This window comes from Saccostrea echinata, unplaced genomic scaffold (genome assembly GCF_033153115.1).
Source record: "Saccostrea echinata isolate AGI-Se365-2 ecotype Australia unplaced genomic scaffold, CSIRO_AGI_Sech_v1 ptg000034l, whole genome shotgun sequence".
NCBI lineage: Eukaryota > Metazoa > Mollusca > Bivalvia > Ostreida > Ostreidae > Saccostrea > Saccostrea echinata.
The window spans coordinates 3,100,084-3,115,314 of NW_026889783.1; the positions used below are offsets into that span (position 1 = coordinate 3,100,084).

General features: G+C 32.3%; 2 protein-coding genes across 2 annotated transcripts in view; both read left to right on the forward strand.

Moving 5' to 3' along the window:
- LOC133199571 (peptidyl-prolyl cis-trans isomerase FKBP1A-like) overlaps positions 1-15,231 on the forward strand; it is a 159,183-nt gene that overhangs the window by 103,334 nt on the left and 40,618 nt on the right. The window lies entirely within an intron of this gene.
- On the forward strand, positions 1,202-7,108 carry LOC133199572 (peptidyl-prolyl cis-trans isomerase FKBP1B-like). The gene is made up of 5 exons (XM_061335389.1): positions 1,202-1,317; positions 3,656-3,703; positions 3,917-4,029; positions 4,251-4,324; positions 4,810-7,108. Exons 1-5 carry the CDS (start codon positions 1,281-1,283, stop codon positions 4,862-4,864), a joined length of 327 nt encoding a protein of 108 aa, XP_061191373.1. The 5' UTR covers positions 1,202-1,280; the 3' UTR covers positions 4,865-7,108.

Consider the following 15,231-nt stretch of genomic DNA (forward strand, 5'->3'; position numbering starts at 1 on the left):
ATATATAAATATACAAAATACAGAAGTAGAAATGACCATGATCAATAAACCCTTGTTAAAAATCATTAAATCAGTGCATTAGACACTAAAAATCAGCACCAATTTAAAAAAAAAAAAATCATTGTTTTTTATTTTTTAATGCCAGTTCTGTTTATTCAGAATCTTTGGGCCCTTGAAATGCATCACTGGCGGCTGGTGCAAGTTACCATCTCTGTCATGAGGATGACTATCCTAATGACATTTAATTGTGGACGATGCTTATAAAAAGACTTACTTAAGGCGACAAAATGCGGAAGCGGTACGATATTTGTTTGAACATTTCCTGCAACAAACTCGCATCGCCGGTAAAAACTCAGTTTGGGACCCTTTATTCCCCTAAATATTATAACCATCTTTAAACTTGATTGTCAGTCTTCAAACAATTGCCAGTCTTCAAAACCTGTGTTGAAGAGCTCTCATTGTCGTGATAGCTTACTGAAATTGAGACTTTTTTAAAAACTTAAATATCTGTGTTTGACCTCCTCCCAATGATAGCCAACATAATAGCGAGCGCAGCGAGCGGCGCGAAGCGCCGCTCGTCACTGCGAGCTCTAACGACAACGCCTGGGCGAAGAGAAAATTCGGACTACTGCACATTCATTCAACAGAATTTTTTTCAGCAGTAATTCTGACCCACAATGCATCGCTTTTTGTTCTCGCTGCTAACTTCGTTCACGCGGTGACAACAACTAAAATTTCACAAAAAATAAACTCACCTTAATTAATGGCTATTTCATGCAGATAGTAGATTAAACGTTCTTTGTTAAAATATTTGCACTTTTTAAACTTTGTTTATGGAAATGCAGCTAACATACGACGTCATGTGACGTCACAGTCTAGACGTTCCAAATGTCTCGTGCGGTTTGAAGAGGCGGATCTTAAAATGAAGTGAACAATGCGCTCGCCCCAACGGTCGCACCGTCAACATATTATTTTACCTCAAAATCAGTATTTTTCACACAGGTGAGAAACACAGTGTTGTACGAAGTTTTCCTTAATTTTTACTTGGCTAGTCAAGCTATGTGAAAATACAAAGTCTCTTAACAACAAAAATTACAAAGGCAAGCCGCAACATAAAAATAATTTTAAAACTTACAATATTCCACAATAAGTTACATATTGGATTTTCTGCTTCTTCGCGCACTTTCGTTCCGCATGCGCCTTTCTGCACCGGATGCGGAAGTTTAAATGTAAAAATTCATGTCGGTCCGGTGTCTGGACCATTCCAGTAGCAACATAAAATGGGAGTTACTGTCCAACAAATTACCCCTGGAAATGGTATTTTTTTTTATCAAATGTTTAATTATAGCTAAAAGGGACATAAAAATGCAAGATGTAACAAACTGATGTATATTGATTATGCTTAAGTAAGGTTGGATCGAAATTTCACTTGGTGTCCCAGTGTGTTGCTGTTGTGCTACCACATTAAGATTAGAAACAATGTAAACAATAACCAGTGAGCGTAGCGAGCGCCAAGCTTGAGAAGCTCACTGGTTATTGTTAATAAAACTGCCAACACCTGTGTTTCGACGTTGACATTTCGTTGTCTTTGCAATTTATGTAAATATCGTTCTTGTCATGATTACATTTCCTCAAAATCTTAATTTCAATGTTCTCTGCCAAAGAGAACAAAACAATTCAGAACACAGAAAAACCTTGTATTCAACTGGTAGAACTGCATTTAACAAGAACACTAAGTAAATGCTAAATAATATGTTGATGGTGCGACTGTTATTGTGAGCGCAGAGAGGTCACAATCTGGGGTTAAAACTAATTATTTCATTGATCCTGATCATCCTATTTCTCTTGCTTTTGGGTAATAAAGCTTCATCTATCAGTTTGATAATCTAAGAAATTGTTATATTTGATAAAAACAATAGTTTTTATCTGATCAGCATATATATTTAAAAAATATTGTAATTTAAGTGCGACATGAAAATTTAAGTCATATACATGTACGCACATTGAATTAAATAGTCAACATTGATCTTGAATTTTAGAACTGATGTAAATGATGGACTATCTTTTACTAAAAACTAAGTATGCAATGTTAAAAGTTAAGCTCAACTAAGTTGACTCCTTCATACGACATAATGGTAATCTTTAACTAATTTAAATGATATTTTAATATAATTATAATATGCATATTGGTATTCTGGAAGATTTATTCATTAATTTGTGTAAATAAAGATGTTAAAAAAAAACAGAAACAATATAATTTGTCATTAATGGCTAAGAACCTTGAAGGAAGCAGAATTATAATAATTTCCTGTCATTCACCATGATGCTACATTCCTGCCGGGACATAACATCGTTTTTAGCTCAACTGAGCCGAAGACTTATGTGAACTTTTCTGATTGAAAGTGCCCGGTGTCTGTTATCTGTTGTGTGTTGTCTAAAAACTTTTCACATTTTCAACTTCTTCTCCAGAGCCACTGGGCTAATTTCGACCAAACTTAGCATAAATGGTCCTTGGGTGAAGAGGATTTAAATTTGTTCACATGAAGGGCCACACCCTCTAATTCAGAATTAGTAAAAATTTAATGGCATCTTTCAAAAATCTTCTCAAGAACCACTGGGTCAGAAATAAAAAAGATAAAACTTGTGTAAAAGCTTCATTACAATTATAGTGTATTAAGTATATCAGGTATTTTAGATTCAAGTTTGCTCAAATCATGATCCCCTGGGGTAGGTTTGCTACAACAGGAGATCAAAGTTACTGTAGATTCCTAAATATACGTGAGGTTTAATTATCGCGTAATTACTCGAGAAGCACCACTCGCGAAATAAAATGACTCGCTTTTATTTTTATGGTGCTGAAATCAATGTAAAATCTCTTGATCAACCGTCCACTCACGAATTATTGTTCTCGCGATTTGACATCAAAGAGTTATTTTGCAAAAATAAGTACTCGCGAAAAAGAAGGAATCTACAGTATTCATAGGAATATATTAAAAAATGTTTTAAAATCTTCTCCTCAAGACCATGATTAGTCATATTTATACAGAAGCATTCTCAGGTAGTTTATATTCAAGTTTGTGTATTTACAAGTTCCAGCATTTGTTTTGTATGAAAATCTTAACTTCATATACATAAAGGCAACTCCTAACCAGACACAATGCAGGTTAGTGAGGTTACAATTAATATTTTGCTTTTGCCTAATGTACAGCTTGACCTTTCCCCTCAAAAAACCAAGAGTGAACTCATAACCAGGGTCTTGGTTACGAGTTGACTTTGTCGTTTGGTTATGAGTTGACATGTTGGGCTGAAGTTGACTTGGTTAGTCAGGTTACGAGTTGACTTGATACCCATGAGTCTAAACACTGCAATGCCAAATTAAGCAACTTTGTCTACTGTTCAATTGTTCCTTTTGAAATATAAATTTTATAGATACACTGTAGGTACAAATTAAAGGAATTTATTTTGATTCGAATGCTGTATGTTCTGAATTGAATCAATTGATTACTACAGCATATATAAGTCCTTTATGTTTTATTTTTTGAACAGGAATTGAGTGTGGCATTTTACTCTAAAATAGGAATGCATTCTTTCTGAATGTGTGTCAGATAATATATTTTGTGATATTAAAAATTCTATAAAAAACTTATCTTTCCAGGTCAGACATATCCAAAGAAAGGACAAGTAGTAGTTGTTCATTACACAGGTACAATTTAATTAAAGCAATTCAAAAAAGATCATTTGTATGATTCCTCTCTAATCTTGACTAACTTTTTTCCCTGTTCTCCCATTTGCTAAAGGCTTATATGAGCTTCATTCAGATTTTGATATGAATAAGCAGATTTTGAATTCATGCAAAATTCAACTGCTAACATACATTTATGGTTGTGTCAAATAAACTGAACTGAAATTTATGTAGGGACATTAGAGAATGGGCAAAAGTTTGATTCCTCAAGAGACAGGGGGCAGCCATTTAAATTTAGGATTGGTCACCAAGAAGTCATCAAAGGCTGGGATGAAGGTGTTGCTAAAGTAAGCCATCATATGTTACCTGCTTCTCTTAGGCTTGGATGTTTATCTTGCAACGATATGTCTTTTTCATTCATTGATACATTTCAATCCATGAATTTTCAATAATGAGAGTTGTGACTGGTCAGCTATGGGTTGTGTGGCAATTTTTTTCCAAATCATAAGTAATTCATCATTGATTGGTTTTTCTTACTTCAGATCTTTAGTCCACTCTTCTTTTCCAGATGAGTATTGGAGAGCGAGCTATTCTGACTTGTAGTCCGGATTATGGATATGGAAGTATTGGATACCCAGGCGTATATCCTTATAACTATGTCACACATGTTTGATGTTTGTCTAATAAATCTAACTTCACATAATTTGAAAGGAAAGTTAAACAAAAAGTATATCTTAATTCTTATTAGAAGTATTGGATTATACCAATTTTTTATGTAAAAAAAAAAAAAAAATTAAAAAAACTGTTAACCTTTCTGTATGTCAGAGCATGCTGATTATCATTGATCAGAGATAGACAGGGCTTGTGAATACCATTATAGACATCATATCTTCAGAAAATATATGCCAAGAAATCATTTCTGTTAGTATATATGTACATGTATTCTATTTGTTACTTAAGAAGATTTGCTGGGTCATCATAAACTGCAGCTCAAGCTTGTCTTGTCACTCAAATATTGCGCAGTTTTTCATGGGAGAGCATTGTCAATCATTGGACTACATGTACATGTATTGAAATAGCTTTTAATTATGTTACCATTTAAACAAATTTTCCTTAACTAAGAATACTATCCCTCCCAATTCAAAGCTAGTGTTTGACGTAGAGCTGCTGAAACTAGAATGAAGCCACTACAGACCACCTATATATCTAATTTATTAAAACATTTCCTTTACTTCAATGGAACAATTTTATTTACAATGGAGGAAAGTGGAAGACTTGTCAAACAGATTTTCTATGTGTGCATATACATGTATTTTGATAAGAGTTTTGTGTTCATTAGGAATAATTATTTTTTATTATTACCTGTGGAGTTACAATATTGTATACTAAATGTGTTTTTAAAGACTTGCATGATTATTTGATATTTGTCCCTGTAAGTAATTTCTGATGATGAATGTTTGTGTTGTTACAAAACTTGGTTGTACTATTAATTATTTGTTACACAAGGCCATAGATCTAGAAGGCAGTTCACAAGTGTGTAGGTACATGTATCTTTGCAGAATAAGGTTTATGTGTGTTGTTTATATAAAGTAGAATATCATGAGTTGCTGCAACTTCAATAAGTTATTAGTATTCTGTCTGCATTTGAGAATACACGCTTGTTTCCAATGGTTCGCATCAATGGTTCGCATTAGTACGATAAATCTTGAAGGGTTTTGATGCAGAAATTTGAAGTCTTTAATCTGTGACAGTTGTTGTGCTTCACATCACAAGCAGTATGTATTTGTGCCTGTCAATTAACTGGTTTGATTAAATTAGAATATTCCTAAAGAGTAGTCTTTAGCACATGTGGACACATTTCATAATCAAATACAATTTGATGTTTGCAATGGAGTTCTCTAAGAATCATATGGATTTTTTTTTTTCACATGTGCATATTTTTGTTATTTGCAAGCAAATGCCTAATCCCAATTTATTATTAATTTTTTAAATTATATTTTAGAACACTCTTCAAAACAAGGGTCCTTTGAATGTTGAATATCAAAAGTCTTTATAGCAGTACATTTAAACAGATTGAACACACTTATTTATATTTTACTGCTTCATAAGGAATGGAAAAAAGTTTCACAATGACATGTGACCTTGTTACAGGGGGAGGTAAATTTAAATTTACTTAGTTGAAATAATAATGTTTGCAAATTGAAGAGACATTTTCTGTCCATTTCGTAACAATTTACATATTTTATCATCTAAGATTTCCGTAGTTTAAAACATAACCAAGGATTAAAGAATATGATAAATGTTAACAAATAAATCACCAGGGTGCAGATCTCTGAAATGTTAAAGTAGGGCTTATATTCTGTTTCTGTAACATGTATTATCACTGTTATGGGTTTTAAATCCCTCAGTATACTAATCTCATTAACTCACGTTAAATGAGACTACCTTTGAAAACTATTTTTATTTATCATCCAACTCTTTCTTGATTCAGTGGTACAATGTATCATTATACAGTAAAACACACTTCTAGCGAACATGCCTATAATGAACTGACACTTACAGTGAAGTGATTTTCATTCTTTGTTGCTTTAATACATGTATATATTATGAACTTATTGGATATAACGAATTAGGTTTATAACGAAGCAAAATCATGAGTCCCTGGCACTTTGTTATAATTGTGTTTTACTGTAATTCATTTTCATTTAATGGGCATTTACTAATTTCTTTTTATGTTATTTGGTCACATCTATTTGTATTTGTGCTATTTATGTGATATGAATCTTCTTGTAGCAGCGTGTGTTGCCACATTTGCATTGCTTGTCTTAGATTTATAATTTGTGCAATCAGAGAAACTCCAGCAACTCATTACTTAGTGTAAAATAAGTTCACTGCTAGAATTAAATATTAGGTTGTGAATATGTAAATATATTTTTATTTGCTTGATTATAAAACAGTTTTGAATGGAGCTATGAATTTGATTTTTATCTGATAATGTGAACACCTGATTATATAGTCAGGAACAAAATTTCAGGTTTTGTTGACTGCAATGAGGATTACATTATCTGTATGTTATTTACACAACACATCTATACTTGGTATTGGTTTCATCTGATCTTTTGAATGTATGAAATGTATGACTAATCTATGACAAAAAGTGTATTGCTTGAACTCGCTTTCCTTCTCTCACTGGTTCAAGAGACTGCACAGCTGTAATGAAACTCAAAGGATCAAACAGTTGATTAAATTATAGGTATAATCTTTGTGTCTATTGCATTGATTTAAAAAACTTTTCAGAGTTTCTATTTACTTTATGCAGTTTATAACATTTTATAAACAATCTTGTCAACATTGTGTTTTTTGCATTTTTGTTAAGTTTATTTTAATAAATGCATGTAAATATACAATAATTTTATTTCACTTGAAGTATTTACATGTATGACTAAATTTTACTCTTCCTCAGTTTTTTTTATGCCCTGTAATCGAAGATTCGGGGGACATTAAGTTTTTGGCTCACCTGAGCTGAAAGCGTAAGTGAAAGTGAGCTTTTCTGATTAAAATTTGTCCGTTGTCTGTCATTATCGCCATGGTAATCATAAACTTTCACATTTTCATCTTCTTCTCAAGAACTACTGGGCCAATTACAACCAAGTTTTCACAAAGCCTTGTGTGAAGAGGATTAAAGGCTGTCAAAATTTGGGATCATTGTCTTTTTACAAGGGGAGATAATTAAGAATTAAAAATTTAATGGCATCTTTCAAGAATCTCAAAAACCACTGGTCTAGAAAAGATACAATTTATGTGAAAGCTTCATTACACAGCGTAGATTCAATTTTGTTTAAATCATGACTCTTGGGGTAGGGTGGGGCCACAATGGGTGAACAAAGAATTACGTATATATGAAAATTCCTTAAAAATCTTCAGAAGAACATCAAAGCCATGGTTAGTCATATTTATTTGTAAGCACCCTCAGGTAATGCAAATTCAAATCTGTTCAAATCATGACCCCTTGGAGGGGGGGGGGGGGGGGCAAATATTGGCCGATCAACGTTTTACAGGTATATATAAGGAAAATCTTTTTAAAAAATTCAAGAATAGCAAAGCCATGGTTATTCATATTTTAGTTATTTGAAAGCATGCTCAGATAGTGTAGATTCAATTTGTTTAGGGAGGCGGGGGTTTTCATTGCGCAATACTTTGCTCAGCATAGTAAAATCAAGCTTATTTACACTTTACAAGCAATTATTTTCGTATAATTTATAAAAAATAAACAATATTAAGTAATCACAAGTTAAAAAATCTAATTACAATGTTAAAAAAACTAATTTTTAACGATTTTTGAATTGATGTCGTAATAGTGTGTTTGTGACCTTATAGTAAATGAAGTTCTTTAAGAGGGGTGGTCATAAATAATGTTATAAAAGATAACGTATAAAATATATGCTTTTGAAATTTTCAACATAAGAATTTGAAAACTTCAAAATTATTTTCTAATATATATTTAATATAAATTATTAGTACCTTGTCATATTTTATAGTATCCATAATTTTTTTTTTTTTTTTTTTTTTTGATGTCTTTTCCGGAATCCAGACGATAGAATTTTGTGTTTCTTAAATATAATATACAATTTAGTATTACTCATCATATATTATAATTTGAGCAAAAAGTATATTGTAGTATTTGTATAATTTGCTTTGATAGTCCGAAATTCTTGGACTCTCCCATATAATGCTACAGTAAATGTATCTGTATTTTGAGACGGTCCCTAAAAAATAACCATTTTTTGCGCTAAACTTGGCATGCATACTAAAGTCAATGTAAGTTACATATTTTATAAAATTAAAGAGTTTTTCTATCATAGTTTTCACACAATAAAACCCCAGTCTGCTCCCTTAAATCATGACCTCCGGGAGTAGAGTGAGGCCACACTGAACTATTAAATTATACATAAGGAATGTATAGGAAAAATCTCTAAAAGCTTTCTCTAGAACAGCAAAGCCAGGATTAGTCATACATGTATTTATATCGAAAGGTCCTCAGATAGTGTGGACTCAAGTTTTTTTTTTTCAAATCGCGACCCCTTGGGGTTGGTTTTGGGAGACGATGGACAATCAAAGTTTTACGTAGGAGTACATGTATATAGCACTTATCAAGAACAGTAAAGCCGTTGTTAATCATTTTTTATCACAGGGATTTGATTTACTTTAATTTGACTGAAAAATGGGAGGGGTGTTTAAAAAAAAAATACCCCTAATTCGTCATTCGGATTAACGTGATCTAAAGGCCTGTGATTTTTTTTTACCCTTTTAACCATCCTTTGGTATTGTAGATTCAGGTTTGTTCAAATTATGACTTATGACTTCGGGGTAGGAAGGGGCTTCAATATATATATATATATATATATATATATATATATATATATATATATATATATATATATATATATATATATATATATATATATTACATAGGAATATATGGGAGAAAAACAGCAGACTCAGATGAGCATTATGGCCCATGGACCTCTTTTCGATCTGTTCGTTTGTCTGTCTGTCTGCAAAATCTTCAACCTTTGCCATAACTTTTGAATGGTCGGTGCTAAGGCTTTCATTTTTCACATGTATATTCTGTCGTTCTCTTGTGACAAGGCCTTTCTCTGGGTACCAAAATTTTTGACCTCATGACATACAGGAGTTTCAGTTTGACTACTTTTGAAAGACTTTTACCTTGACCATAACTTCTGAACGGTTGGTGCTTGAGGTTTCATATTTTGCATTTCTTGTGACAAGGCCTTTCTTTGGGTACCAACATGCAGTTTTGATCTCATGACGTTTGAACTTTATTTGAAAGATTTTAGTCTTGACCATAACTAATACTGAATGCTATGCATGGCTTTTTTGCTCGTCAGACTTATTTTTATTTCAGTTAGGAAGAAAATAAAGAATCTGCCCTTGATCGTCTTGAAAGTCCATGAAAACTAGCTATAATTGTAACGGGGACCGTTACAGATGTTCCCCAAACGCTCCCCAACAACCTTTTGGTGTCTTATTTCCTGTAAGCTTCATTAAATAAGGCAATGAAGTATATCGGTCGTTTTTTGCATTTCACGCGCGCATGTACATGCATGTGCAGGATGACCATGTCATCTCATCTATACTATTAATGCATCTTTATATTCTCAGTATCAAAACATTTCATCAAAAAATATATAAGTTCCGGCTATATCAAGTATATTGGTCATCTTAGCATTGCACGCATGCGCACCTGCATGCATGTTCATAATGACCATGCCATTTTGTCTACACTTATAATATCTCTGTTTATTCTTAGTATGAAAGCTTTTCATAAAAAATATATATAAGTTATGGCTATGTTAAGTATATTGGTCATTTAACACATTGCACGCGCGCGCATGTGCATTCATGAGCATGATGTCCACATCATCTTGTCTACACTTTTAATATATCTGTATATTTTTAATAAAAAAATATAAAAATTACGGCTACATTAAGTATATTGGTCATTTAACACATTGCACGCGCGTGCACGTGCATGCATGTGCATGATGACCATGTCATTTTGTCTACACTTTTAATATATATAAATATTTTGAGTATCAAAGCATTTCATCAAAAAGTATAAAAGTTACGAGTATATCAAGTATATTTGTCATTTTACGCTTTGCGCGTGCGCACACGTGCATGCATGTGCATGTTGACCATGTCATCTTGTTTACACTTTTAATATATCCTTATATTCTGAGTATCAAAGCATTTCATCCAAAAATATAAAAGTTACAGCTATATCAAGTATATTGGTCATTTTACGCATTGCACGCGCACGCACGTGCATGCACGTGCGCGCAAAATGACCTTGATTCCGCAAATTTACATAACATGCCTATTAATCCTAAAAAGGTTTCACCTCAATCGGATGAGTAGTTGACGAGATCACTCGCGGACAAAAAAGTACCCAGGAAGAAGAAGAAGAAGAAGAAGAAAAATAATAATAATAACTAGACTCTTGTCGCCATGGCAACAAAAAAGTCTTCCGTTCTTCTAAATCTGTAAGAATTTGCTTTTTTCTCTGTCAAAAACAAACATATCATATTAACTGTGAAAGAAAAAATAACTGGAAAAAAGTCCTTTCAGTACTTATGGTACTTTGATTTTCATGATCAATCTTGTATAATGCATTTGGCACCTATGAGAGATATACGTATATCATAGAGCAAGGATGATTAGCAATTTAAAAAAATTGTTTGCAATCATTTCTAAGACAAACAAACAGACGAACGAACACCGTACTATCATAAACTTCACTGTGTATATGTTCTGGCATAATTATGATGGTGTTATAAAAAAATATAATGAATTAAGTTAGAATCACATTAAACGTAAAGTCACTGAGTTTTGTAAAGCTATCAAGATTTGACAGCATACCTATAAGAAAGATTATTCAATACAGTAATTATTCAGCAATTGATTAATTGATTGATTTATTATATGTTGTTTACGTCCCTCTCGAGAATTTTTCACTCACATGGAGATGCCACCACTCGCCAGAGGAGACTGCAAATTTTTTTTTTATACTTTGGCAATTATCACCATTGAGCAGTGAATAATCTTTTTTGTGCCAGCACCTTCTGCGACACGGGACCTCGATTTATACGATCTCATCCCAAGGACCGTTCTCCACGTCCCACAATCGAAGTTCATAATACCGAGATATTTTATTTTATTTTATTTTTTCACAAGTTTGTTGCATCAGATGTACTTAAAGATCATACTTCAAGATCATTTCGAACTCAGGCTACTTTTTTGCAGTGCATACAGCGTCAGGTTATTTTGATTGACAGGTCAACACACGTGCACTTCGTGTAATACTTTTTAAGCAGAAAAATATACAGGATGTGACCATGGCTGACTATGAAATCAGAAAACATTTAATAAAGAATGGGTGTCACTGATATAGAACTAATTTTTGGTCTATGTAAATGGATAGGAGGATCAAGATTAAGAGGGAATCTCTCTCTCTCTCTCTCTCTCAGACATGTAAATTGAACATTTCAGTATCATAATGACAAATCTACCATTATAGAATATGAAATTCTGTATACATGTAAATGTAATTATAACCACATGTTCCAGATTTAAATCTAAAACGAAGATATAATTCAAATGCCTAGCTGCACGGACATCTCCAAATATTAATCAAGACCGGGGGGGGGGGGGGGGGGCTTCAAAGGAATTAGATAGTTTTATGTTTTATGAATTATAAGGAAAAAGTACGGACGTCAGTTGCATGTACATAATTATATATCACTGCATAAAATTGTGTTCATTCAGGTTTACTTATCCCACATATCAAGAGACCTGTGCAATTTTTTTTATCATGGTTTTTTTTCCAAAAGAAACATATAGCGTACCATTATTTCACACATAATCGCGTTTTCACATATATTTTTAACTCTTTGAGTATTTCACAAGAATCCAAGAATCGTCTTTTCACATCTTTTATAATTCCTTGGGTATATAGAGTATAGATCATGTATTAATTTTTTTTTTTAGATATATTCATGTGTAAATCAATTAACTGTCAATACAGACTTACACTACACTGGCAACTTTAAACTATACATGCACTGGAAGCGGTAACCAACGTACTCTTACATTTAGAAGAGTGCATATGGAACGTCTAAATATTTTTGATATGGAGAGTGTATATGTCTCTGACGTCATCGATACTATTTCCGCCTTTATCTCGAAAGTTCTATTCTCACTTACAAGTCAGAGTTATCTTTCTTCGCCCATTGTATACACACTAGGTAAATGGAGAAAATGACGGTACCTAAAATCTAGAAAATGCGCAATCCAATTTTAAAACAAATCATATATTTAGTATTTGTAGAATAACCTCTGTTATACATAATAATATCTTGAAAAAATATTAAAAAATAAAAAAGTTGAAAATTGACCAAACACAAGTTCATTTCCGGTTCGGACAGGAAGTACCGGAAACACACGAAAACAACTTCGAAACAAAGAGAATGTCATGATCTAATACTCCTGTAAATTTGACATCTTTACCTCAAACCGTTTCCGAGAAAAATTCCGGACAAAAGTCCATTTAAAAATTGGAAATTCGGCCGTAACTTCGGACCGGAAGTGAATTTTTCAAAAAACGGAATTTTATATAAACTTCATATATCAGCCTACTATCATGTGAAAAATTGTGAAAATCTATCCAACCATCTCTGAGTAATCGAGCTCACAAAATCTGGGAGGAATAATAATAATAATAATAATAATAATAATAATAATAACTAGACTCTTGTTGCCATGGCAACAAAAAAGTCTTCCGTTCTTCTAAATCTGTAAGAATTTGCTTTTTTCTGGTAAAAAACATACATATCATATTTACTGTGAAAGAAAAAAATAACTGGAAAAAAGTCCTTTCAGTACTTAAGGTACTTTGATTTTCATTATCAATCTTGTATAATACATTTGGCACCTATAAGAGATATACGTATATCATTAGCAATTTAAAAAAAAATGTTTGCAATCATTTCTAAGACAAACAAACAGACGAAAGAACACCGTACTATCATAAACTTCACTGTGTGTATGTTTTGGCATAATTGTGATGGTGTTATAAAAAAATATAATGAATTAATTTAGTATCACATTAAACGTAAAGTCACTGAGTTTTGTAAAGTTATAATATCAAGATTTGACAACATACCTATAAGACAAATTATTCAATTACAGTAATTCTTCAGCAATCGATTAATTGATTGATTATACGTATGTTGTTTAACGTCCCTCTCCAGAATTTTTCACTCACATGGAGACGCCACCACTCGCCGGTGGAGACTGTAAATTTTTGTCCTATACTTTGGCATTTATCGCAATTGAGCAGTGGGGAATCTTTTTTATGCCAGCATCTTCTGCGACAAGGGACCTCGATTTATACGATCTCATCCAAAGGACCGGTCTCCACGTCCCATAGTCGAAGTTCATAATACCGAGATATTTTATTTTTTATTTTATTCTATTTTTTTCACAAGTTTGTTGCAGCAGATTTACTTAAAGATCATACTTCAAGATCATTTCGAACCCAGGCTACTTAATTGCAGTGCATACAGCGTCAAGTGATTTTGATTGACAGGTCAACACACGTGCACTTCGTGTGATACTTTTTAAGCTGAAAAATATACAGGATGTGACCATGACTGACTATGAAATCAGAAAACATCAAATAAAGAATGGGTGTGACCGATAAAGAACTAATTTTTGGTCTGGATCGGGATTAAGAGGGAATCTCTCCTCTCTCTCTCAGATATGTAAATTGAACATTTCATAATTATAAAATATGAAATTCTGTATACATGTAAATGGTAATGTTATTCACATGTTCCAGATTTAAATCTAAAACGAATATATAATTCAAATTCAAGACGGGGGGGGGGGGCTTCAAAGGAATTAGATAATTTTATGAATTACAAGGAAAAGTACGGACGTCAGTTGCATGTACATGATTATATGTGTTCATTCAGATATACTTATCCAACATATCAACAGACTTGTACAATTTTTTTATCATGTTTATTTTTTCAAAAGAAACATATAGCGTACCATTATTTCACACACTCTTTAACTCTTTGAGTATTTCACAAGAATCCAAGAATCGCCTTTTCACATCTTTTATAATTCCTTGGGTATATAGAGTATAGATCATGTGTCATAAATAATTTAACCTTTTATCAAATATATATGTAATAACCAAATCTAATCTATAGATTGATTTTCTTTCTTTTCAGTGGCAGATATCAATTTATTTATAAAGGCTTTAAAACAGTACTGTATTACAATTTTCTATCGCTTAATTCCTTTTTTGAGTGTATGTAATATTTTTTAATATCGAAAGTAAAACTCGGAAATCGGGATAATTTCGCATTCAGATCATAGAGAATAATAAATCGTCTGCATTATAGAAGGCTTATAACTATCGTATTCTGAACTTAATATACGAAATAGATAAAACTGCATGCCTGTCCATCACTATAAATGTATATTCAGTGCTTATAATATATTTACTTGAATTAGCTACCTAGCATATATATATATATATTAATTTTTTTTAGATATATTCATGTGTAAATTAACTAACTGTCAATACAGACTTACACTACACTGGCAACTTCAAACTTTACATGCACTGGAAGCGGTAACCAACGTCCTCTTAAATTTTGAAGAGTGAATATAGAACGTCTAAATATTTTGATATGGAGAGTGTATATGTCTCTAACGTCATCGATACTATTTCCGCCTTTATCTCGAAAGTTCTATTCTCACTTACAAGTCAGAGTTATCTTTCTTTGCCCATTGTATACACACTAGGTAAATAGGGAAAATGAGGGTACCGAAAATCTGCAAAATGTGGAATCTGATTTCAAAACAAATTATATATTTAGTATTTGTAGAATAACCTCTGTTATACATAATAATATCTTGAAAAAATATTAAAAAACAAAAAAGTTGAAAAT

Excerpts from the sequence above, each read along its gene's own strand:
- LOC133199572 (XM_061335389.1), top strand. The coding sequence starts at position 1,281 with ATGGGAGTTACTGTCCAACAAATTACCCCTGGAAATG. Across the intron at positions 1,318-3,655 it reads ACAAATTACCCCTGGAAATG|GTCAGACATATCCAAAGAAA; the intron begins GTATTTTTTTTT and ends TTATCTTTCCAG. Across the intron at positions 3,704-3,916 it reads AGTAGTTGTTCATTACACAG|GGACATTAGAGAATGGGCAA; the intron begins GTACAATTTAAT and ends AAATTTATGTAG.